At 49.5% G+C, this 22,559-nt stretch overlaps 9 protein-coding genes, 1 long non-coding RNA gene and 2 other non-coding genes across 17 annotated transcripts in view; 9 read left to right on the top strand and 3 right to left on the bottom strand.

Annotated features, from left to right (window-relative positions):
- Positions 1–442: 442 nt before the first annotated feature.
- LOC9634609 (zinc-finger homeodomain protein 2) lies at positions 443–1,919 on the bottom strand. Its single transcript, XM_002965511.2, has 2 exons — positions 1,360–1,919; positions 443–1,303 (listed from the first exon to the last, which is right to left on the bottom strand). Exons 1-2 carry the CDS (start codon positions 1,778–1,780, stop codon positions 906–908), a joined length of 819 nt encoding a protein of 272 aa, XP_002965557.2. The 5' UTR covers positions 1,781–1,919; the 3' UTR covers positions 443–905.
- LOC112345019 lies at positions 1,227–2,957 on the top strand. Of its 3 annotated transcripts, none has more exons than XR_002991924.1 (3): positions 1,620–1,732; positions 1,831–2,087; positions 2,143–2,957. It is a non-coding gene; the product is annotated as an uncharacterized LOC112345019 (long non-coding RNA). The 3 variants fall into 3 exon arrangements; XR_002991925.1 differs by having other exon boundaries at positions 1,831–2,761; positions 2,813–2,957; XR_002991923.1 differs by having other exon boundaries at positions 1,227–1,732; positions 1,831–2,957.
- Positions 2,958–4,627: 1,670 nt separating this feature from the next.
- Positions 4,628–7,487, bottom strand: LOC9635707 (probable LRR receptor-like serine/threonine-protein kinase At4g36180). Of its 2 annotated transcripts, none has more exons than XM_024670884.1 (5): positions 7,417–7,487; positions 5,885–7,356; positions 5,693–5,809; positions 5,017–5,600; positions 4,628–4,944 (listed from the first exon to the last, which is right to left on the bottom strand). In XM_024670884.1, exon 2 carries the CDS (start codon positions 7,335–7,337, stop codon positions 6,108–6,110), a length of 1,230 nt encoding a protein of 409 aa, XP_024526652.1. In that variant the 5' UTR covers positions 7,338–7,356; positions 7,417–7,487; the 3' UTR covers positions 4,628–4,944; positions 5,017–5,600; positions 5,693–5,809; positions 5,885–6,107. The 2 variants fall into 2 exon arrangements, with proteins under 2 accessions (XP_024526652.1, XP_002965556.1); XM_002965510.2 differs by having other exon boundaries at positions 5,885–7,353; positions 7,417–7,481.
- Positions 7,488–7,602: 115 nt separating this feature from the next.
- On the top strand, positions 7,603–9,986 carry LOC9635706 (pentatricopeptide repeat-containing protein At5g27110). Its single transcript, XM_002965851.2, has 2 exons — positions 7,603–7,692; positions 8,190–9,986. The coding sequence occupies exons 1-2, from the start codon at positions 7,629–7,631 to the stop codon at positions 9,962–9,964; spliced, it is 1,839 nt and encodes a 612-aa protein (XP_002965897.2). The 5' UTR covers positions 7,603–7,628; the 3' UTR covers positions 9,965–9,986.
- A 24-nt stretch (positions 9,987–10,010) lies between these two features.
- On the top strand, positions 10,011–11,764 carry LOC112344959 (light-sensor Protein kinase-like). The gene has a single exon (XM_024670675.1). The coding sequence runs from the start codon at positions 10,027–10,029 to the stop codon at positions 11,701–11,703; it is 1,677 nt and encodes a 558-aa protein (XP_024526443.1). The 5' UTR covers positions 10,011–10,026; the 3' UTR covers positions 11,704–11,764.
- A 2,502-nt stretch (positions 11,765–14,266) lies between these two features.
- On the top strand, positions 14,267–14,853 carry LOC9635705 (dihydroneopterin aldolase 1). The gene is made up of 3 exons (XM_002965850.2): positions 14,267–14,335; positions 14,404–14,586; positions 14,636–14,853. Exons 1-3 carry the CDS (start codon positions 14,331–14,333, stop codon positions 14,841–14,843), a joined length of 396 nt encoding a protein of 131 aa, XP_002965896.2. The 5' UTR covers positions 14,267–14,330; the 3' UTR covers positions 14,844–14,853.
- Positions 14,851–17,368, top strand: LOC9635704 (ribosome biogenesis regulatory protein homolog). 3 transcript variants are annotated; one of them, XR_002991904.1, is made up of 10 exons: positions 14,851–15,004; positions 15,068–15,218; positions 15,277–15,328; positions 15,392–15,520; positions 15,584–15,710; positions 15,764–15,947; positions 16,019–16,123; positions 16,194–16,431; positions 16,481–16,850; positions 17,165–17,368. XR_002991904.1 is itself a non-coding variant. In XM_002965849.2 (9 exons), the coding sequence occupies exons 1-8, from the start codon at positions 14,886–14,888 to the stop codon at positions 16,383–16,385; spliced, it is 1,059 nt and encodes a 352-aa protein (XP_002965895.2). In that variant the 5' UTR covers positions 14,851–14,885; the 3' UTR covers positions 16,386–16,431; positions 16,481–16,938. The 3 variants fall into 3 exon arrangements, 1 of the variants encoding a protein (XP_002965895.2); XR_002991903.1 differs by having other exon boundaries at positions 17,122–17,368; XM_002965849.2 differs by lacking the exon at positions 17,165–17,368 and having other exon boundaries at positions 16,481–16,938.
- Positions 17,369–17,726: 358 nt separating this feature from the next.
- On the top strand, positions 17,727–19,268 carry LOC9635703 (F-box/kelch-repeat protein At1g80440). The gene has a single exon (XM_002965848.2). It carries the CDS (start codon positions 18,005–18,007, stop codon positions 19,205–19,207), a length of 1,203 nt encoding a protein of 400 aa, XP_002965894.2. The 5' UTR covers positions 17,727–18,004; the 3' UTR covers positions 19,208–19,268.
- A 453-nt stretch (positions 19,269–19,721) lies between these two features.
- Positions 19,722–19,793, top strand: TRNAW-CCA. Its single transcript has one exon. It is a non-coding gene; the product is annotated as a tRNA-Trp (tRNA).
- Positions 19,794–19,978: 185 nt separating this feature from the next.
- TRNAW-CCA lies at positions 19,979–20,050 on the top strand. The gene has a single exon. It is a non-coding gene; the product is annotated as a tRNA-Trp (tRNA).
- A 137-nt stretch (positions 20,051–20,187) lies between these two features.
- On the top strand, positions 20,188–22,525 carry LOC9634608 (zinc finger MYND domain-containing protein 15). The gene has a single exon (XM_002965847.2). It carries the CDS (start codon positions 20,605–20,607, stop codon positions 22,483–22,485), a length of 1,881 nt encoding a protein of 626 aa, XP_002965893.1. The 5' UTR covers positions 20,188–20,604; the 3' UTR covers positions 22,486–22,525.
- Positions 22,488–22,559, bottom strand: part of LOC9635702 (protein ABHD11) — a 2,512-nt gene continuing 2,440 nt past the window's right edge. Inside the window, exon 14 of the mRNA XM_002965509.2 lies at positions 22,488–22,494. Within this exon, the coding sequence (XP_002965555.2) occupies positions 22,488–22,494 (7 nt within the window). The remainder of the gene's footprint in view (positions 22,495–22,559) is intronic.

Here is a 22,559-nt window from a genome sequence, read left to right as displayed (position 1 = left end):
TTATAAGGTACACTACACTATTCCCTTGTTTCAGGTGCAAAGCATGTAGTAGTATAATAGGCAATAGACTAAGTTTCGTGCATGCCTGGATGGAATAGATAATTCGGAGCACGTCCTTCCTTGTAATCCCCGGTGTGGACCAAACTGCATTGTAGTGGCAGCAGCATTAATCAACGATATTACAGTTTTGTTTTTCGCTGTTAGTAGCGGTGATGGGATTTCTCTGTAGTATTGCAGGAGGTACTATGACACGGGAGATAATTTCTTTCCAGTGCTTGCTGTTCTGCATGAACTGCTATTTCGACTTTATACCAGCCAATTCAAGAGGTAACACTGCTGCATCCATGTTCTTTAGCTCTTAGCTCTCTTTTTTTATATATGCTTCCGTGTTCGTATGAAAACTTAAAAGCCTATCTGCGCGAGAGGAAAAATGCACGAGAGAGAAAGAGAGAAAAAGAATGACTTTATTGAGATAGAAACCCAGCACTGCTGGAATTCTAGCGATGGTAAATAAATGAATAGTAGTGGGGGGAACTGGTAGTTTACAGCAGTCGTATGATATGTGTGTAGAGAGGCAAGGAATATGCAAGTCGCTAGATGAAAGGAGAAGTTAAAGAATGTAGATCACGGAAAGAAAGAAGCGGGAACTCAAGAACTATAAGCTTTTACTTACATAGAGGTTTAGTTGTCAGCCTTTGTTTGATTGAGCCTCACGATCTTCTTCTCTGGTTTGTGCACAGGATGAAGAAACTCTTCTCTTAGAGCCTGACAAACTTTCGGAGGAGCAAAGAGAACCTGTTTCCAATCTGCTCCAGAAACCAACCGTGAACGAGAGACGTAAAAACCGAAACGAACGAACACCAAGTGTTGCTGTTGCTGCTGCTGCTGCTGCGGCTGCTGCTTGTTCAGCTCATCTTCTTCCCGAAGGTGTTCTTGTTATTGTGCATCCACACCTTGAGGACGTGCCGCTTGACCCCGACATCAGCACAGAACTGCTGCACTTCGCCCTCGTCGTGCTTCTGGATTTTCCAACCCAGCCGGTGAGCAAAGTGGAACATCTTTTCCTTTTGCTCGTTTGTAAACTTGGTCCTGAACCTCTTTTTGATGGCAGACGGAATCAGGTGGTGAGCCAAGCTGTACGTGGTCTGGTGCTGAGCTCCAAGATCGTGATCATCCGACTGGTCGGAATTACTCAGCGCGACGAGAGCTCCCGGGGAGCGGGCCATGGAACCCAGTGGAGAGCCGTGTTGCTGCAGCGGGAGGACTGACGATGGCTTCTTCTTGGACATCACGTCCTTGGCACCTGGGGACGAATGAGGAGGAGCTTTAAACAGGCAGATACACAAGACGGAGGCTCACCTTCGACTTCTCGTCTGTGAAAATTCCGGTGGCAGTCGCAGGCCGAGCACTTGAGCGACTCGATGGTGCCTTCTTCTCCGCTGGGCATGAATTCTCCGCAGCCGTCGAGAGCATGACCACCGATGCCAGCGGCGTGGTTCTTGAGGCACTCCCTGTACCGCACCGGCTTCTTGCTCGGCTCAACTTTGGAGCCATTAGTGGTGGTGGCGGTGTTTGGAGTTCCGGCTGCAAGAGGTTGTGCTAGGATGGGCTCAGCGAAAGTAGCTCGCGACGCTGCAACCACTGCTGCCGCGGCTTCTTCCACGGCTGTGACGGGCGTGACTCCGTTGGCACCACTGGCCATGAGCTTCAACTTGTTGGACGAGTCATGAAGGTAGCTCGGCTGAGGCATTGACACCGGGATCTCTGCCTCTAAATCCATCCTACTTTGCGAGCAAAACAGGGACTCAAGCACTGCTTACTTGGTTGCAGTTGCTGCTGTTGCTGAGACAAAGCCCCCGAGAGTGTGGAGCGAGCTTGACCCGGGGGGGATTTACAGCAACTCGAGTGGAAAATCCTTCGGCTAAACCACCACTTGTGTAAGTCGCTGGCTTGTGCTAATGGACCTCGCTTGCTTGCGTGCTTGCAGTAGTAGTACCAAAGTGGATAAACTGCAGATTGAAGAGAGAGGATTTGGCACAAGCGCTGAGAAAAGAATGTTGTTGGTGTTACCCGGCTCTTATCTACTGGTAATGGAATTCCAATCCTGGTCTCCTTGGAAACTTAGACTTCACTTTGCTCCAGGTATCCATCCCATGCCGCGGTTTTGTGGAACAGTGCGTGTGACACAAAACAACGCTCTAAGGAAGCAAGAAAAGGAGTCTTATCTCTCCGGGGTCACTCAAAACGAAGGGATGAGAAATTCTTGGACTTTAAACGCTAATCCGCTGGCACATCACTGGGAGTCGTACTGCTGGGCTCAACTTAACTCGAACACTGCACAAAGAGAAGGGAGATCGAATGGCTTAGAGCTCAAGAAATCACACAGGCCACAGGAGGAAGGAGCAAGAGTTATGCGAGACGAGAGCTTGGATTGGAATCCAGGTCAGAGCAAAGCAAAGAAACGCATTATTACGAAGAAGATAATCATCAAGCTCTTGCAATCACTCAACTCAAGGTGCTGCTCAACCGGACTGACTTAGTGCTCAAGCCAAGACTAAGCAAGTGAATCAGCAAAGCACTGATCTGATGCTGCTCCGGCTGCTGCTGCTACTGCATCATTAGCAGCAGTGTGCCCAGCAAGGAAGGAAAAAAGAAGGAAAAGAAAGAAAGAGGAGGAAAAGGAATCAATCAGAGCTCAGAGCACAGCCAGGAAAAACGCAACAAGATCAAGCAGCTCAAAACAGTGACCCCTAGCTACCAGGTAACTCTCTTATCTTTCCAGGATATCTCAAGATCAGTCTTAACTTTCCAGGGACGAAGAAGACGAAGAAGGAGGAGATGAAGAAACTGCTGCTGCTGCTTAATAGTAGTAAGCTGGAAACTTTGGTGCTGGTCTTGCTGATGTCGAGATGATGATGCAGTGATGAAAGAAAAAAAACCAGGAGCTTGGATGCTAATCTCGACCTCTGATCTAGCCCCGGCTTGGACGGTGTGAATTACGGTAATAGCCGGATGATCACTCGAAAGCAGCGGAGAATCACCAGAGAGAAGATCGCAGTAGAGTGAGGCGGAGGAAGAGGAGGAGAAGGGCGTAGAAATGGGAAATGGCCCCCACGGTAATGGGTTTCTTTGCGGAACTTCTCGAGGATTTGAGCAAACAAAGCAAAGCAAAGCAGCGGGGACAAAAAAAAAAGGAAAATTTTGCAAAGGCTGGGGAAAAAAAAAGTGATTTTGGGGGGAATGGAATTGCTCCCCCGAAGCCTCGGAGCACCGGTTGCGGGAGTTCACTAAAACTCTCTCTTGTTCTTGTTCTTGTCCCTCTCTCTCTCTCTCTCTCCTCTCTTCTATCATACAAACAAAAGAGAGAACGCATACCATCGCTGTCTGGAAAAGCATTTTCAAACGCGGGGACCGTTGATTGGGTTCCATCTGACGGCGCCGGGGGCCGGACCGCTGCCAGCCGTCGATGGGCGCCCCCATCCAACGCCTGAGATTCTGCCACGTGTCCGGAACTGAGCTATACGCGTACACGTGGACGTACTTTTGACTGTCAGACGATAAGACACGGGTTCCGCGGCGTCCGTCCGATGTCGGGTATCGACAGTTGGGATTGCTCCACGTGTGGTCTGCTAACTCCAGCTTTGGTTAAGAGGGCGTTACGTTAGAGGCAAAGCAGAAGCAAGTATAGTTTTTAGTGAACATTGAAGTGTTCCCTGCTTTCCAAACTTCAGGTAGGTGATTCCGTGAATTCGTCTCACGGGAAAAACGTTTTTACTGGGCTTTGGATTTAATGCGATTACGTTGTTGTTTTAACCGTGACAAGACAGCTGACAGGTTGACAGGCCGTCACAGGCCGTCCGATCGAAGCATTAGGTTAGGGCTATAGTTTGTATACCTTTTAGCTACAAATAAAGCGCATCTTTCACTAACAACATGTCCGCCACCTTTTGTAAAATGTAGTTTAGGGCAAAGCCCAGTATTCCCCGACAGCCTTCCTTGTTAATCCTTTGGTTTTATTAATGCGATGCGGGGATTTCTCCTACGTAGTTTACTCTAAACGTTTCGGATTCCAGGATTTGGACGTCCAAGGCGAACGAATCGGGACGACGTTGGTTTTGCCCTTTGAAGAATATTATAAGGCCGGACATGATCTTGGGGAATCTTCCAAGTTTAACTTAAGCTATGCTTAGGATATTAAAGAAATGCTACATGCACGCGTGCCTTTGCGTGGAGCTTGTATCTTGTGTGAGTTTGCGTACAATTGACGCTTAAATTTCTAGGCCAAAGCACGCACACGGATGACATGTAATCAGGGTGATCTTTTAAACAAGCATTGATGATTATTTTTGCCGCGTGAAGCCGAAGTCAAAAATATCTCGTGTCTCATCGACTAATCACAGTTTACATGTTAATGTCAGTGTGTCCGAGGGGTTAAGGAGACAGACTCGAAGCTTTGCCCGCGCAGGCTCGACTCCTGCTGCTGACGTTCTCTTTTAAAACTCATCAATAATTTGCCAATAATTCTTTATTAAACGAAAATAATACACATTTTGTGAAGAAAAGGGAAAAGAAGAAATAAAGAAAGAGAACAAGAAGGTTGGAGTTTGGGGACAAAGACGCCCACCACTTCCAAACAAAAAAAACCTCCATTGATTGAATTGAGCAACAACAACACCACTGCTTCACTCAAGGCGATGTTCTTCATGTTCTTCACCAAATAGAATGTTTAGAACTGGAGCACAAGCAAGAGCTTACCCTACGAGGAACCCAAAGATCAGCATAAACAAAAGAAACGATTAAAAATACTGCCCCGTGAATCTTCGCAGATTTCTCTCAATGAATACGTTTTACCAGGCCACAAACTTTAGACCAAAACGCATGCACTCGGCCATGAATCAAAAGGCTGTGAGGTGTGTCCCTTTTCGCGCGGCGCCACTTGTGAGCCTGGAGTACGTTCCACATCAGATCACGGCTGTTGACAAAAGCGGTGCTCGAAGCTTCATTAAGAAAACGTACCTCTGGTAGATAGATCCGTGCCACCGCCGCTTAAAGTTTGATCTCCCGGACGATCAGAGTCCGATCTTGGGTAGAAGACGGTGATATTGTCTGAGCTTCTCTGCCAGCCTCTGGAGAAGGAGATTGAGAGTGTCGAGTCGAGTCGAGTCCCATCGTACACTAGTGAAACTACTTAGTTTTGTGGCCACCACCAGTGACCACCACCACCACCACCACCACCACCACCATCAGCAGCACCAGCACCACTGTGCCAGGGTCCCCCAAGTAGTTCCTTTTCCGAGCATTGAAGATCGAGCCTTTCCCTTTTGCTAGCTGTCTGGCGAATCCAAATCACTCCAAATAAAAACCATTCATGCTGCTACAGACCAGCTGTATTCCTCCCGCTCGTACGTGCCCTGTCCACTTCCTATTCCCTGTGTTCTTCCAAAAATTTCCCAGTCCAGCTTTGCTTTCTAGTACCTCCTCTACGCCACTAAAGCCCGGGCTCGATTCACACACCTTGTTCTTATGGATGTTGTTGTTGGTGTTACTACCTCATCCTCCCAGTCTGGTCTGTGCTTGGTCTCTGTCTCACTGGCTCCGTTCTGTAACATAACAGCAACCCAAGAACATTATTAGAAGCACTTGAATAAAAAGACATATTGTCCTCTCAAGGACAATGATATTGTTGCTGCACCTTTGAAAAGCTGGAAGTTTCTGGGATTTGCCGCGATACTCCAGTAAAGATCTTCGCACTACTTAAAAAGAAAGAAAACCTTGATCCTCTTTCTCCTCATGTTCATCATCTGTGCACCTGGCCAAGTGACACGCGATGAGAAAAACTTCCACACACTGAGAAGTAGAAGACACCAGGAGCGCAAAGCCATACCTCTATGTAGGATAGCAACAGTTTGGAGAGACGATCTGATCAAAAGCTAGGTAGCTCGTCTCCCTCTCACCTACAGTAAGACGTATTACGTGACTGCAAATTCCTCCACACGCGGTTAGTATATGAAATCCAAACCCAGAGCTTTGAGCTGACTGCTGCATACGTATAGTTCTTGTCCTGTTTTCTCTTTCTCGTCCTCCTTCCTGGCTGTTGGATTCAGTCCTCACAGAGTCGGGCACTCTGACTTTGGCCTCTGTCCACCTCCTTGGCAAAACGCAAAGCTCTCCGGGCACTTGGCCAGGCAGTTGTAGATAAAACTCGCGCTAAACCTTCCCGGAACCTCGAGAAATGGCTGAGGAACCTCGCCGATGAGATAGTTGCCGTCCAGGAACAAGCGCATGAGCGGCTGGACCTCCTTGGAAGCCGAGCTCGCCTTGGAAGCGAACTCGTAAGGGATGGTGCCACTGAAGTTGTTGTAGCGAAGCGAGAGTGCCGAGAGCCTGCTGATGTTTGCCAAGAACACGGGCAGAGCACCTTCGAGCTGGTTGTAACTTATGTCCACCGCCACAAGCTCGCTCTCCACGTTGGAAAGTCGTGGAACACCCAGCGAAGCGATCTGGTTGTGCGAGACCGTGAGCTGCTGGAGAGATGGCAATTCGAACAGCGACGAATCCAGGTGCCCGGCGAACTGGTTGTAGCTCAGGTCCAGAACTTCCAGCCCCTGGAGCTGGGCTAGATTCTGTGGAAAGCTCCCACCAAGTTGGTTGCTGCGCAGCGAAAGTTGGAGCAGCGAAACCGGGAGCTTGAGCGGCAGCTCGGACAGCCGGTTGTTGCTAGCGTCGAAGTAGCTCAGCCTCTGCAAACCATCTAGCGAGGGAATCTTTCCGGCGAGCTGGTTGTTGTGGAGGAAGAGCCTCTCGATGGTTGATAGATTGGCGATGGAGCTGGGAATCGGCCCCTCGAGGTGATTGTTGGCGACTGAGAGGTAGGATAGATTCGAGAGCTGTGAGATGGTGTCTGGAATCGCGCCGGTGAAAGAGTTCCTTGACAGGTCGAGCTTGATGAGGCTAGTCAGCTGGCCCAGGGACGCTGGAATGGTGCCGTGAAAGGAATTTCCAGAGAAATCGAGCACCTGTAACGCGGTCAAGCTGCCCAGCGATGGAGAGAGGGTACCATTGTAGCCGGAGCCGTCGAGGATCAAGCTGATGACGCGGCGGCTGAGAGGATCGTCGCTGCTACAGCCAATGCCACACACGAAATGCGATGTGGATCGCGAGTCGCAGGGATCGGCGGCGGCGAAGTCCCAGGAGCCGAGACAGGTCGTGGAGTGAATGCTGGAGGGATCTACCGCGGCCTTGACATCCTTGAGGGCTTGGAGATCCGACGAGAGCGTCGATGCCCTGGTAGCAGGAAATATCCGGATCGCGAGCAAGAAGATCAAGACCAGCGCCATGAGTGTGAGCGCCAAGCTGCTAGCAGCAAGAAAACGATCGGTCGCTAAGAAAATGCCACTGCCAGGCGGTAAATCTTACCTCGAATAGCTAGGATCTTGCCTCCGAGAGAAATGTCGCTAGAAATACCGTGATGATCAAGCAGAGCGAAGAACCCTAATGGGTATTTTAAAAAGAGAGGAGGTTTAAGGACACGTGTTCCAAGGACAGTTGTCATTTAGACCAAGCCTTTCCCGCCTAGGCTTAAATTTTTCCAAACCAAAGCCCACGAAAATATCTGTGAGAGCTTGGCTATGGCGGCCGCGCTCTCGTCTATGGCGATGGCGATCGCGCACAGGAGGAAGCGAAGAAATCTAGGTATGTTGCTTATGCTATCCTTGATCATGTCCTGTCTCGAGAGATTCTTCTTGCGCGGCATTCTTTTCTTTGCTGATTATGCTTTCAATCGTTCTGTAGTTCGATCGTTCAATGTTTTCTATGCAATCGTGTAGGCATTGTTTCTAGTCTCGATCCTTTTCCTAGATCTTTAAGCGTTTACGTTCTAGAATTTTTTTTCCCCTTAATGCTTGATCTTTCGTCTGAAAATTTGGATGTTTTGTATGTTCTTCGATATTTTCTCGTGAATCCGATTCAATTGTGTAGGCATTTTTTCTAGTCTCGATCCTTTTCCTAGATCTTATAGCGTTTACGTTCTAGAAAAAAATTTCCCTGCCAATGCTTGATCTTTAGTCTGGAGATTTGGATGTTTTGTATCGTCAAGGATGGCATTTTTGTGTGAGTGCGCTAGAGAGTTTTTTAAACTTCTTTTCATCCTGGACTTTCAAAGCGTTACAAGTTCTTGGTTTCTTATCCAGATTGGCGAGACAAAACACAAACGCTTCGAGGACAACACCACGTTAGCAAAGTATTCTGTGCCGCTTTCGGGTACAAGAACAGTGCTGCCAGGAGTCCCGACGAGGACAACTTGAGGATTCTAGTGGATCGCATGCAAGGGATGATACACAAGACGGACAGTGCCACTTACGCTAGAGTTTTACGAGTTTGCGCTAAGAACAAGGCTCTCCAGCAAGGGAAGAAAATTCACAGCTACATTCGGGATAGCGGGCAGGAGCAGGACAGGATACTCGGGAACCATCTCATAGAGATGTATCTCAAGTGTGGGAGCTTAAGGGACGCGCAGAGAATGTTTGACGAGATGGTTTCGCGGGACGCTATTCTTTGGACTTCTATGATCTCGGCCTACTCAGAGCGTGGTCACTACAAGATGGCATTGAAGCTGTTTCAGAGAATGCAAGGCGAGAGTGTAAAGCCGGACAACGTCACCTTTGTGACCGTCCTCAATTGCTGCGGGAAAATGAGTGCTTTGCAAGAAGGCAAGCTTATTCACTCGCAGCTCACTGGAAACGGGTTTGAGAACGATCTCATCGTCAAGACTGCGCTACTCAACATGTATGGGAAGTGCGGTAGCCTGACAGACGCAAGGAAGGTCTTTGAAGAAATCCAGGGGAAAGATATCATCACTTGGAACGCAATGCTCTCGGTCTACGTCCAACATAGTGCGTACGAGGAGGCGCTCGAGCTCTACAGGAAGATGGAGCTCACTCCAAGCGTCAGCACTTTTGTCACCGTGATCAACGCGTGTGCCGGCGCTACAGCTCTCGAAGATGGTCGACAGGTTCATGCTGTGGTCACTGCGAGAGGTTTGGAAACTGAGGATGCGGTCTCCAGCGCATTGCTCAACATGTATGGAAAGTGTGGCAGCCTCGAAGACGCTGCCAAGGTTTTCTGGAAGAGACGCGAATACGACGACGTTGCTTGGGCTCATATGATATCCTTCTACACACAGTGGCATCGCAGCAAAGAAGCACTCGGGCTTTTCAGACTCATGAGGCTAGAAGGTGTCCGGGTTGACAAGTTTGCCTTCACGACCACCTTGAGCGCATGCAATGGTGCCGAGTGCCTGGCGGAGGGAAGACTTCTTCATGCCGGCATAGAAGAGAGTGGCTTTGAATCGGACGTGGTCGTACGAAGCGCTCTGATCCATATGTATGGCCGCTGTGGTCTCTACGATGCTGCTTGGGAGCTCTTCCAGTCCGTGCCAACGAAGAATGTGCTGCTCTCCAGCTCTATGATAGCAACTTGTGAGAGACACGGACACTGGCGAGAGCTTCTCGACGTCTACCAGAACGTCCAGTCGGTTCCTTACAAGCTGACGATCATCAGCGTTCTCAAGGCCTGTGCGGAGCTCCAGAAGTTGGAGCGGGGCAAGGCTGTTCATGAGAGCATCAAAGGCAAGGATTTGTATCAGGATGGTGGTATCAGAGAGGCGCTGCTGGGCATGTACTGCAAGTGTGGAGCTCTGGAAGACGCACAAAATCTCTTCGACAGAACCCCGGACAAGTCTACCGCATTTTGGAACGCTCTGCTCGACGCTTATGTGAAGCAGGGTCAGCTGGAAAGAGCGTCCGAGCTGTTCGAACAAATGCAGGCTAACGACGTAGAAGCGAACGAGATCACAGTCGCATGCGTAACCTCGTTGCGAGAAGGGTCCCAGGTTTTGGAAACTAAACCGGAGAACCAAGAAGAGCTTTGTCGGCAGCAGACTGGAGCAGTGGAGCTGGTCGCCTAAGACTTGGACGAGCTGGTTGACTTTGGAAAACATCAAAGCATTGCGAGAAAGGATTGCGCACAATGTTCTCGTGCCTTATCGCCGCATCTACGAAGTTATCAGCAGGTAAGAGCGGCACTGTCATTCCGTCCCTCAAGGATGGAACCGGATTAGTGAAGGCAGAAGATGAAGCAGGGAGTCTTGATCTCGGTGAACCTGATTCTTTAGCCGATCTCTTGAGCAGCTTGAGGGTCGATTCCAAGAAGCTCTGCGAGAAGACCAAGCGTCGAAGTTGTGCTTTCAAGTTCTTCAGGTACTTGGGAGGTAGAAAGGACAGGGACAAAGTAGTGTTAGTCAACTGGCGTATGGGGAGAAACTTATCGCAGCTCATCTGCCATCTGGACACTCTCCACGATCGATCTGCGGAGCTTCTTCGCGAAGAGATGATGCTTCTAAGGGAGTGCAAGGACTCTTCCACAGCGATTGGGATCGCTGCTGCCATCTCGAACCAGACTTTGTGCGAGAAGTGGGATGAGATCTACAGGCTTTGGACGCAGCTGGGGATGCTCAGTTATGCCATCCAGGTGGAGAAGAAGGCCGTTCCTTCCGCCGAGCTCTTTGCGGGAATCATAGCCGAGACCGAGACGTCACTCCGCAAGCTCTTGCAACGGGCCTCCCTTTTCCTCAAAGCTGTGAAAATTCTTGGCGAGGCCAGTAACAGGACGGATCTCTCGCAAGACCAACTTCAGGCAACAAACCTGTTGCTGGAGAGGTTACACCCGTCAAGAATCTCGGCTAGCTGCGTGCAAGACGTTGTCGTGGCTTCCACTCAGCTGGAAGACGAAGTGCTCGTCATGGGAAGTGTTCTGGGATGTGGGAGCTACGCCGCCGTCCAAGAAGTCCAAGCCTTCGGACAGAGATACGCTCTTAAGCTCTTCAAAGACGAGGCAACTTTCGTTAGGGAGGCGGCTCTACACTTGCAGCTCCAGCATCCTCACATCGTCCAGGCTCTCGGCCATGTCGAGCCCAAGAGAGACAGCGGCCTCAAGTATGGATTGCTGCTGGAGCTCATGGAAGCTGGCAATCTCGAGTCCTACATCAACAAGTCCAAGCAAAGAAGCGGCTTTGCGCCACCTTTCTCCGCCTTGGTCTGCGTCGACATGATGCTCCAGATCGCTCGAGGCCTGAAGTACTTGCACTCGCTCCAGATCATCCACAGGGACGTGAAGCCGAGCAACATCCTCTTGACCCGGGCTCCCGGCTCTTCCTCGAGCGGCCTCTTGCTCAAGCTCGCGGACTTTGGCACGGCTAAGACGATGGAGTGCTCCGACCAAGCTCACACTTCGAAGCGAGGCACAGGATTCTACAGGGCTCCGGAAGTCATGGTTCCAGACCGCGGTGGTGGTGACGAGTTCTGTGCGAGGTACACGCTCAAGGCGGACGTTTACAGCTTTGGGATGACGTGCTACAGCATTCTCACTGGAGAGGTACCGTTTTGCGAGACCGGAGGAGTGGATATTAAAAAGATCAAGGGGAGCTGGATGAAACCGGGAGTGAGGCCTTCGCTGCCGGGATACGTAAACACACTCTTGGGAGGAGTGGTGCAGCAGTGCTGGTCTAGTAATCCCGAGATGAGGCCGTGCTTTCAGGAGATTTGCTGGGAGCTGGAGTGCATACGCTGCTATCTCTCGCGGTCCACTGCTATAGAGAGCTCTAGTAAGCCGACAGCTACGCAAAGAGGTAATCTCCTCCTTGCGTGACTCATTATGTAATAATATATATTTCTCAAAATATATTTTGAGATCCCATATATTTCAAAAAGCTCAGGAAAAGGGTTGGGCTTCTTATGTCTTCAAAGAAATTAAAAAGATAACAAGGCCAACTAATTAGCATTTCAAATTTTTAGTTCTAGAAGATGTTTTCTCAACTTCAAGCACTTCTAGATGAATCTAGCATAAAAAACATTTTCAGTCAACTCTTTTCCATAAAAAAGTGTAATTTATTATTGTAATTTTCTTGCTTGATTTGATATATGCTCAAAGCTCAAATGTCATCTCACTAATTCTCCCAACTTCAATACGTGCTAATAGCCTTTAAATGTTTTGCATAGCATGGATGTGATTGTATAAAAGGCTGAAATCCCCATAATTGCACATCAATAAAGATATATCAGCTACATACCAGCTTTCAGAATTTGTTGCACTTAAAATTTTATAGCATAAAAATGCCCTTCCTATCAAATGCACACTGGAAAGATTTTCTTCGGATTACAAGCATATCTGTAACTTGTCAAGAAGGCTTATATCCTCAAATGAGATATGTTCCTGAAGTGCAAACTTCCTTAGTATGCTTGTAATACTCCTTGCAAGAAAAACCTTCAAATAATAATTTATGAAATGAATTAACCAAGGCCATAACAAAGTCATTAATTTATGTATTATATTTACCATGCAAAATATATCACTTCACCCATTTTTGTAAGCATTCAATGACATAAGTAGTATCTAAATGAATTATGAGGAAACTGTATTCCTACATGCTTTGCCAAACACAATCTACATCATACTAGTTCTTTAAAAAAAAAATTCTCTTGAAAAGTAGTATTTCAAATAAAGCCTACAATGGCATTCTTCCTGTCCATCATCATTTATAATAATCCTTACACAAGAATAAATATTTACATGTTTTTCATCTATGAATTTACCATTTTCAAGATTAGAATGAGGAACGCTAAACTCTAGAAAATTTTCTCTAAGTTGATATAATTTGTCATCTATACAAACATAATTATTTGGCTTACTTTAAATAAATCATCTGAATATAATTTTTCATGTAAATATAATGAAGAATTTCTCACATGAGGTCTATAATTTGTCACCATAGTACCCCAAGCCAAGAGTGTAAAGCCAGACAACGTCCCAGGAACCAAGAAGAGCTTTGTCGGCAGCAGACTGGAGCAGTAGAGCAAGACTTTTGTTGACTCCGAAAACTTCGAAGGATTGTGCACAAAGGTACGATCCGTCACGTAAGCATGGAACTGGATTCGTGAAGCCTTGATCTCGGTGAACCCGATTCCTTACCCGACACCTTGAGAGGCTTGAGGGTCGATTCCAAGAAGCTCTCCGAGAAGACCAAACATCGACGTGGTGCTTACGATCGAGCAAGCGGGAAATCTATAACCGTTAAACCTATTTTAAACGACTCAAGCCCTAATTTTGACGGTGAGGATGTGGCCATCCGAACGTTGCGTCCCGCCATTCGGTGCGAGAGCTTTGGTGCGGCAGCTATGGCGCCCAAGAAGGGCAAGGGCAAAGGGAAGAAGAAGGGCGCCGCACCAAAGCCAGACTCTGGCTGGATCAAGGTCCTGTGATTTGATCGATCCATGGATTTCTCACATTTGTTTTCACTTAGGCGCTTGAAAATGGAAAATGGGAGAGACCGCTGGAAGCTCTTCCTGACCCCGTGGTTTCGCCTGCCTTTAACGAGACTCGTCTCAATTTGCTAGCGACATGTAACTTGGTAAGTTCTATGCTTTTCTTTCCTCGTTCTTAGCAGCTCAGCTCATGTTGTAGATATCTATCATCTGGAGTTCCAGAGTGGATGAGCCTTTCATCACCGAGCTCTTCAGCGTTCCTCGCCCAAATCTTGTAAGTTCCTCTTGAATCCTCTGGGATCGTCTCAAAGTTCTATCTCCAGGAGAAACTAGAGCTCCGGGGAGCCAAGTTCTTGACCAGGTATGTCATGTCGCCTTACACTGTTGCTCCAGCGCTCAAGGAACTGGATTTATCGTGCTGTGCGGCTCTAAACTACGTCTTGATAGAGGTACCTTCTCTCATTGCTCTTTTCCGGCAGACTTTGCTCACAGTGCGTGACATTTCGCAGTCGAATTCTCTCGAGAGAATCTCTCTAGCGCGGTGCGTCCACTTGAAAACAGCACACATTGTAGTTCGAGGATTGAAAGAGCTCGATCTCGAGCAATGCAACGAGCTCGTCGATCTGATGCTTTGGAGCGATGTGATAACCACGCTTAATCCTCCTTACAAAGAGAAGATCAGGCTAGAACTCTACTGCCCCCAGCTCAAAAACTTCGAATGGCCTCCTGTCAAGGTGATGAAAACTTTCCTCTTTCTTGCCAGAAAATAACTTCTTTTTCTTTTTGCAATCCAGATCATAAAACCGGAAGTGGTGCCTCCGCCACCATTGCGAGAACTTCTTGCACAGGACAAGATCAATGAGAAATACGATCTGGAGCAACGAAAAGTTCTCGAGCCTGGATTTACTGGGACGATCGACGCACCAAAAACACCTTACTTGGCATTTAACTCCTACTTAAAGTCGCTCTAGAGCCCTAGGCGAAGGAGCAGCAGTGTTCTCCCGGTGCTACGAGATGAGGTATGAAGCTTGCAAATTTCTTTCCCCTCAGAAAAAAAAACGAAATTTTTTGTGTGTTCTTGCGGCAGTGACCCAAATGGCGATAAGCTCATTCTTCGTGGCATGATCTTCCACGGCTACCACGGCGTGTACGACGAAGAGAAGAAATTGGGCCAAAAGTTCCTGGTGGACGCGGATGTGTGGACCGATTTGTCCAAGGCTTGCAACAGCGACAACATCGAGGATTCAATCAGCTATGGAGCGATCTACAGGTAGAAACTTGGAAGAATTCCTCCCAAAAATCGATTTTTTTGGTGCCAGGATCGTCAAGGCTGTGGTAGAAGGTCCACCATTTTCTCTCTTGGAGGCCGTGGCAGCGAGCATTGCAAAGGGCGTGTTTGAGAGATTTCCATCCGCGACGAGCATTCGCGTGAGAGTGGGAAAGCCTCACGTTGCTGTCAAAGGGAGCGTAGATTATTTGGGAGTAGAGATTTTTCGAAGAAACCCATCCAGCAATAAAGAGATTTAGGGTTCTTGGAGATTTTGATTCTAGGGTTTTAGTTCTTCCGCGATGGCGGCCGAGGAAGAAGGCGCGGGGATGGATTCCCTGTCCGGATTGCGCATGGACATCGGCAATCTGCTCGTCTTCGACGCTACTGATCCAGGAATCGAGGAGGCGTCGACTTCCAGGTAGGGAGGATTTTCTTCTCGCTCGGATGGAGCTACATTTTTCTCCTTGTGGATGATTTCTAGCGATGATTATGACGAGCAATGCCTCCGAAAGGGCGCTCGAGCCATTCAAGCGCTGGCAGAGAAGCTGTTTAACATGCCTTCTGAGGCGGATAAGTATGGGCGTCTCGTGATCTTGCCTCCTCCCACAACAAAGCTTCCTAGAGAAAAACCTGTGAGTAGAAATTCTTTCTTTTTTCTCCTTCTCAGTCATTTTGGATTTGTCCTTGTAGCTCCCGAAGCCGCGGCCACCCACGAAATGGGAGCAATTTGCACAGAGCAAAGGTAATCTATCTTGTGTGGTCTCTTTGGATTTGTGTCTACAAGGAATTTTTTTTTTTTTTCCAGGTATAAAGAAGAGAAAACGCAGCAAGCTAGATTTCGATGAAGACGCTGGGGAATGGAGAAGGCGGTATGGTTATAAGAGAGTTGCAGATGAGCGAGACATACCTGTAATTGAGGCCAAGAGCACTGATGGTAAGTGGCTTTTGTTTCCATATTTGGTTTCACTTAGCGCATTTGTCTCTCTGGGTTATGCAGAACCTGGAGAAGATCCATTCTCAAACATGAAGAAAGAAAAGAAGGCACGCATTGAAAAGCAAGAGAAGAATCGTCTCCAGAACTTGAAACACACGCTCAAAGTTGCCGGAAAATCTGCGCTCCCGAGGTAAATATTATTAGTCTCAAACCATATCGTCTGATTGTTGTTTTGATCATTAGTACTGTCCAATTGTCGACGATGGCTTTGCCTATAACCGGCTCCGCGCAAGTTCCAAAGAAACTCACGAAAGATGAACTCGGCGAGATTGCTGGACACGCAAGTACTGCTACGGCCAGCGTAGGCAAGTTTGATCGTAAGCTGGAGGGTGAAAAGCCGGCAAAACACGCAGGAAAGCATCGAAAGGTGAGATTTCTGTTCTCCCTTTTCCCTTCTGTTATTCTTTGTTCTTAACGCATAAAAAATGTGTAATACAGTTCCTTCCAGTCGTTGGATCCTCCAAAGAGGAGAAACAACAGTCCGATAAGATTCTGGACAAAGTGCTCTCCCGTCACAATCAGGAGATTGTTGATGTGAACAAGGTGAGCGATTTGATTTTCGCCTTTCGTGCCCTGGCGAACTTCTCTCACGGCGTGCTTGGCTTTTGTGTAGGCTGTTCGCAGCTACAACACATCGCAGCAGAGCCAACGCGAGCATCAAAACATCGCTAATGGTGGCCACAGTAAAAAGAAATTTGGGCGTGGCGGTGGTAGAAAGGGGCCATCCAGGGACAAAAACAAGCTGGCCGGAAGAAACAAAGCCTCTAAAGGCTCCAAGTTCGCCAGAGGTAAAGATGCCAAATAGGACTGAGGACGGATGCGCTGGACTCTATCGCCAAAGTATCGACAGGGTATGTGACGAGATGAAAAGTTGTCGAAAATTAACAGCTTTTTTTCCAGATCACCGTGAAAGAGCCTTGCAACAGTCGCGGCCACCACGATTCAGTGAGTGGTGGACATAGACAGGATGGTTTTTGATCCTCCACTGCCTGGAATCACCTTGGAAATTTGCAGATTAACAGATCAGCTTCTCTCCGATAGATAAGATCCCGGACAAAGTTATCTCCCATGACGTTGCAAGCTAGAGTGGATTCGATTTCTCCCACTGCCGTGCCTTGCGTGGCCTGGTAAAATTCCTTTCTCGTGACACGCTTGGCTTTTGTATAGGCTGAAGCATCGCTCGCTAGTGAAAAAAAGAATTGCGCGTGGATGAGTGATCATCCAGGGATAAAAACAAGTTGGCCGGAAGAAACATGTCCACTAGCCAGAGGTAAAGCTGCCAAGTTGGGGGTATTGTATCAAAGTATCATTGTATGCTCTTTTCTCCCTTGATAGTGATTTCTCGATCTTCGCTCTTGGTAGGACCATCGTCTCTTTATTTTTTCTCCTTTGTGCCAATACTTGATTGCCTTCCTTTGCCTCAATTATCCTTGCTTTTGCTTGACCCATGGTTTCTAGAAGTCCTCGTTGGGTTGGATTGATTGAGGAAATAGCGTTTCTAGAAGAGCTCTTTTTCACTGTTCTTTGTTCTTTGTTTTCAGCTGTATGGATAGAGCTTTCCGCGACACTGACGTGTTTCATCAGGCAGTGTGTCAGATATCTCTGGAATCATGCAGCGTGATGATGCAGGCGAGGAAGGACGTTTTGTACTGGTTGTTGCTTGATCTCGCCACCTTTTTATTCTCAAGAGATTCTTCCCTTGGAAGGAAGACATCAATTTGTTTGACAAGTTTTGGGAAGAAATGGAAGAGAGCGATTTTCCAGTGGTCAAGCCAACTGAAAGCAAAAGGCCATTGGACCACAAACCATAGACAAGATCAAGTCGGAGTTTTGTTGCGAATTTTCCATGGTACAAAATAATATGGAAGCTTCCATGGACATGCATGCACATGCGCCGGCCATGTGCACATGCCACGTATTGCGGCTGCTTTGGCGGAGGCCTGCGCCACGTCACGCGGAGCCGACCACGTGGAGCCGGCGATAAAATGTAACCGTAAATCCACTTGCCACGTGGGTGAGTGCATAGATTCCGACCGCCAGATGCGTGTGACGCAAGCGGGCTGATCGACGTGTTTGCCAGCGGGGCGGCCGTGCGGTGAGGTGGCGAAAGGCAGGCATAAATAGGGTTTTCGGTGCCGTGCTTGACTCGAGTTCGCGCTTTGCTTATAAGCGTCGCATTCTCGCGGAAGAACAGTCTTTCCTGGGTGAGAGATTCGATGCAATTGACTTGGATCGATCGACCCACCGCGATTTCTTCCTAGTTGCTTCAGCAGGGAAGAGGATAGAGCTTTGTTTCCATTCTAGCTTCGTGTAATCTCCCGATTCGAGCAGTGCCAGGTATAAGAAATCCACTGGGCACGAAGCATTCGATCGTTCTCATCTGGGTCTCGATCAATTTCTCGCAATCTGATCGTCAAGTTCCAAATGGCGCCTTTGCAAGAACTCATCCCGGGCCTCCCTTTCGACGTCGCGCTCCACTGCCTGGTTCGTGTTCCTCACACCAGCCATCCCCAAATGCAGCGCGTGTGCCGCGAGTGGGAGAGCCTCATCGCCAGCCCGGATTTCTACGCGCTGCGCAAGAAATGTGCCACTACCCGTTCCGCGATCGTCGTCGCGCAAGCCCATAAATCTCCCAAATCTCCGGAAGAACAGCAGCCACCAAAGGGCGCCCTGCCGCCATTTGGGCTCAGTCTCTACTACCCAAGCTCGCGATCCTGGGAGAGAATTCCGCCCATCCCGGAGCTCGGCGATCATGGCGGGATCCCCCTTTTCTCCGGCATCGCGGCGGTGGAATCGAAGCTCTTCATCGTCGGGGGCTGGAATCCCAGCTCCTTCCAGGCGATGAGGAGCGTCTTCGTGTTTGATTTCTCGCGCGGCGCCTGGAGCAGGGGATCCGACATGCCCGGCGCCGCCAGATCCTTCTTCGCGTGCTGCGCGGTGGGCGACGACTCCATCTTCGTCGCGGGCGGGCACGACGAGAGCAAGAACGCGCTGCGCAGCTGCGATCGCTACCTCGTCCGCGAGGATCGCTGGGAGGCCATGCCGGACATGACCCAGGAGCGCGACGAGAGCAGGGGGATCGCGATCGATCGGTCATCGCAGCGATTGGGTCCCAAATTCGGCGTCGTCAGCGGCTATGGCAGCGATTCCCAGGGCGAATTCAGCCGCAGCGCCGAGTTCTTGGATCCCGCCACGGGGAAGTGGTCGCGCGCCGAGGACCTCATCGACGACTCCTTGGTTTCGCACAGGGACGGCACGAATCTCTTCGTGGGCGCCGGCGATTCGATCGTCTACTGCTGCTCGCGCTCCAGCGGCGAGATCTGGAGGCTGGATTGCTGCGATCATCCGCGCAACGCGACGAATCGCTGCTCCAGGAGGGTGGGGCAATTGCCGGCTAATTGCGGCAAGGCGGTGGCGGCGTGCGCGGGCATTAGTGGCGGCGGTGTCGTGGTTCTCGGGCAGGACGAGAGGGGTGTGCTCGCCGGATTCGCCCCGCCAGATCGTCGGGATCGTCGAGATCCCGTGAGTGATTCCAAAGATTCCGCCACCACCTGGGTGGACGTTCTGGGCGATGGCGGCGACGAGTTTCGCGGGGTCGTGCAAGCGGCTTGCGCAATAGAGCTTTGAGAAAGAATGTGTGCGAATATTTTTGTGAATATACCGATACCAAAGGCTTCTTTTTCTCTTTGACTGGCACGACCAGGCCATTTGATTGTTTAAATAGATAGAAACATTACATTGGGATTGAGGAATTTCAGGCCAGTTCATGGCACTAGAAGTTTCAGCTTCGTGATTGTGTGCATGAACCAGAGTTTTCATTTTGTCCACGAAAGATATATACGTGGAAGTTTCAATTTCGTGATTGTGTGCATGAACCAAAGTTTCCACCTTGCACGAAAGATAATATTATGTATGGATAGTTTTCTTATCCATCCACGGGATAAGATCTGACGAGCCTGCGAGGCTTTGTGATCAGAAATTATTCTGATGAGATTTGGATAGTGTATACGTAGAGGATGAGTCTATCCATGTGACACATTTGGGGAGCATCGCTTTCGAAGTCAGTTGTGGGCGGTGATCGAGTTTAAGGTAGACCTAAAATCTGTTTGCCATGAGAATATTCTGTTCTTCCACGTGAGAGGGATCCATGGCGCAACGGTAGCGCGTCTGACTCCAGATCAGAAGGTTGCGTGTTCGAATCAGGCTGGGTTCACTTTCGAGAAGATGGCGATTCTTTTTGGGATAATCTCAGTCAGTTGGGATGCGACAATTCAACGGACTCGAACGATCGATAGCTTATAATCTTTGGAATTTTCATAGCTCCAAAATATATATTAAAGACAGGAGAAGACTAAAAATCTGTTTGCCATGAGAATATTCTGTTCTTCCACGTGAGAGGGATCCATGGCGCAACGGTAGCGCGTCTGACTCCAGATCAGAAGGTTGCGTGTTCGAATCACGCTGGGTTCACTTTCGAGAAGATGGTGATTCTTTTTGGGATATTCTCATATGAATCTCAGTCAGTTGGGATGCGACAATTCAACGGACTCGAACGATCGATAGCTTATAATCTTTGGAATTTTCATAGCTCCAAAATATATATTAAAGACAGGAGAAGACTAATAATCTTCTAGACAAGGTTAAAGACAAAAACTTATAATCTTTCATATCTCTTAGACGATTCGCATATTCTTCATTAAGTTTGGTCGTCTATAATGCAGGGATGTCGGGCTCGATTCCCAGGCTCCCCTCACAACCGACAGTACGGAACGTTTCACCCCCCTAACATTAACATGAACGATTTTTACTTCACTAGAAAAATCTTTTCCATTTTATGGGATCTCTGGAATATCCTTCCAGTCGAGTCGCGCTGGATCCGGGCGAGGGCACAGCCCACATTTGATCCTCCGGCGAGCATTTCCACGGATCGGCCCAAATTTCGCGAAATCAGGTGCGTTCTCTGCGCGATCTAGGCGCGATCTGGGATTTCGCGGCTCCTGGAGGGAGCTCGGCGAGATCTGGCCATGGACGCGCACCTCCGGGAGCTCTTCGACGCCTTCCAGCAGCATTTCGGCGTCGGGCCAGGGCTGGGCCGCGGCTATGGCGGCAGCCTGGTCAGGATCGAGGGGCTGGGCACCGCATTCCTCAAATCGGTGTTCCGGGCAGCGGCAGCGCTGCACAGGTGTAATCCCTGGAAGAAGCTCAGGGCGCAAGAGATCTTTGGCCTGCGCATCGGCAAGGACACCGACTGGCCGGATTCTCGCCCGCCCTTCTACTGCGTCCAGTTCACGAGCTTCGGCGATCCAAGCCTCAATCTCTACCGCAGTGAGGAGGATGCGGTGGCGGCCATAGCGGGAATTCGAGGCTTCCCGGATCCAAAGTCCATTCCAAAGAGGGGATTCCTGCGAGTGACATTTGGACCCGAGGCCGAGATCTCTCTGCCCAACAGGAAGATCATCAAGCAGCTGGGTCTAGAAATCGCTGGCGAGAAAGCGTTTCCACTCATCGACGTGGTTTCTTCTCGAGCTGGAGGTGGTGCCCGAGAAGAAAGCCTTGGCTTTCGGAATCCATCGCTGGAGGAGCTAAGGTGGCTGTACGCTTGCATGAGAGCTCTAGCGCAGATGGTCCCGGCGATCCAGGTGGTGGAGAAGCCACAGCGGAGTATCGAAAGCGTGATGCAGTTCATCGATATCCAGTGGCCAGCCGAGGATCGAAAGGAGTGGGATATCACTTGCGTGAGAGTTTCGTTTCCGCCAAAGGAAGAACAGCAGCAGCAAAACGATCAGCAAGGTGGCAGCCTTCCAAAGCTGGCGGAAGTGAGCGACTTCTCGCCCGAGATGATGGACGTGCTGCTGGCATTGCCTCGCCAGTGCATCGTTTGCGAGAAGGAGGTCTCGGCCGAGAAGGCTCCTCGGTGCAGCCGCTGTAAGGCCGTGGTCTACTGCAGCCATGGCTGCCAGAAGCGGCACTGGAAGGAATCACACAAGGGGAACTGCGAGGTTTACAAGGCCATGATGGATCTCGAGGAGGAGCTCGAGTTCAAAGGCTTTGCATTCCCGTGCTTCATCGATCACTCCTGCCGCTGGCTCGAGCTTCTGGGACTTCACGGCAAGGGGATGTGGAGGAGGATGTGTGGGTGCTTCAAGAACTGCCCGTTTGGTTTGCTTCCACCGGAGGGTGGCGAGACTAGAGCTTGGGGACTCGAGGATTCGCAACACCCGGTTGACGAGCCTGTCAAGCATTACGGCTCGGCTGGAATGGTGGTGCTATCAAACTGGGCCGACTACTACGACTTGCGAGGCCTTCCTGCCGAGAGTCCGGTGGCAGCACTGCTCTCGCATCCACTCACGGTCTACCACATCGTCACAGCTTTGAGTCCCTTCACGAAGAACCTCCTCGCCAAGAACAAGGAGGTTGTTCTTCACTACATCGGTCCGGAGCCCGAGCTCGACTGGATGCCGGCTTTTACAGAGATCTCCCATCTTTTGAGTGGAGCCGGCAGCCTTCACATTATCATGGTTGGGCCGGAAGTTCCAGGCTCGCTTTCCGGGATGACCGAAGTGCTGGAGGAGAGCGTCAAAGTGACTTACGTGCAAGGCTTCTACCAGGAGCACGCTGATTCCTTGCCGCCGCCACACCTGGTGGTGGGATTAAACTCGTCTCTCGAGAGCGATGGTAACTGGACTGGAGCTCTAGAGGTCATCAAGGCGCTGGGAGTTCCAGGATTCTTCACGGACTATGCGGAGACGTGCTGCCTCAACGCAAAGCAGGTTCTACGAGCAGCTGGTCTTCACATCAGTTACCCGCTCACTCCGAATCCGTTTCGTTCTCCCGTGAGGCACCAAATGCCGTCCATCAACGTCCCTTGGTACAGCAATGGATTCATTCTCGGCATCAACGTTTAGTATCACCACCTCTCTGGTAAGCCGAAAATGATCTCGTTCGTATGTATCGACCCGATAGTAACAAAAAAATGTGA

Source organism: Selaginella moellendorffii, unplaced genomic scaffold (genome assembly GCF_000143415.4).
Source record: "Selaginella moellendorffii unplaced genomic scaffold, v1.0 SELMOscaffold_6, whole genome shotgun sequence".
Classification (NCBI taxonomy): domain Eukaryota; kingdom Viridiplantae; phylum Streptophyta; class Lycopodiopsida; order Selaginellales; family Selaginellaceae; genus Selaginella; species Selaginella moellendorffii.
The sequence above is the reverse complement of the archived record's forward strand: the minus strand, read 5'-3'. Positions and strand labels throughout refer to the sequence as shown.

Bases quoted from the DNA above. Each gene is read 5' to 3' on its own strand.
- LOC9634609 (XM_002965511.2), bottom strand. From the start codon at position 1,780: ATGGATTTAGAGGCAGAGATCCCGGTGTCAATGCCTCAGCCGAGCTAC. The intron at 1,304-1,359 runs GTGAGCCTCCGT...ATTCGTCCCCAG, and splicing joins TCACAGACGAGAAGTCGAAG to GTGCCAAGGACGTGATGTCC.
- LOC9635707 (XM_024670884.1), bottom strand. From the start codon at position 7,337: ATGGCGCTGGTCTTGATCTTCTTGCTCGCGATCCGGATATTTCCTGCT.
- LOC9635706 (XM_002965851.2), top strand. From the start codon at position 7,629: ATGGCGGCCGCGCTCTCGTCTATGGCGATGGCGATCGCGCACAGGAGG. The intron at 7,693-8,189 runs GTATGTTGCTTA...TTTCTTATCCAG, and splicing joins GAGGAAGCGAAGAAATCTAG to ATTGGCGAGACAAAACACAA.
- LOC112344959 (XM_024670675.1), top strand. From the start codon at position 10,027: ATGTTCTCGTGCCTTATCGCCGCATCTACGAAGTTATCAGCAGGTAAG.
- LOC9635705 (XM_002965850.2), top strand. The intron at 14,587-14,635 runs GTAGAAACTTGG...TTTTGGTGCCAG, and splicing joins AGCTATGGAGCGATCTACAG to GATCGTCAAGGCTGTGGTAG.
- LOC9635704 (XM_002965849.2), top strand. From the start codon at position 14,886: ATGGCGGCCGAGGAAGAAGGCGCGGGGATGGATTCCCTGTCCGGATTG. The intron at 15,005-15,067 runs GTAGGGAGGATT...GATGATTTCTAG, and splicing joins GAGGAGGCGTCGACTTCCAG to CGATGATTATGACGAGCAAT. The intron at 15,329-15,391 runs GTAATCTATCTT...TTTTTTTTCCAG, and splicing joins GCAATTTGCACAGAGCAAAG to GTATAAAGAAGAGAAAACGC.
- LOC9635703 (XM_002965848.2), top strand. From the start codon at position 18,005: ATGGCGCCTTTGCAAGAACTCATCCCGGGCCTCCCTTTCGACGTCGCG.
- LOC9634608 (XM_002965847.2), top strand. From the start codon at position 20,605: ATGGACGCGCACCTCCGGGAGCTCTTCGACGCCTTCCAGCAGCATTTC.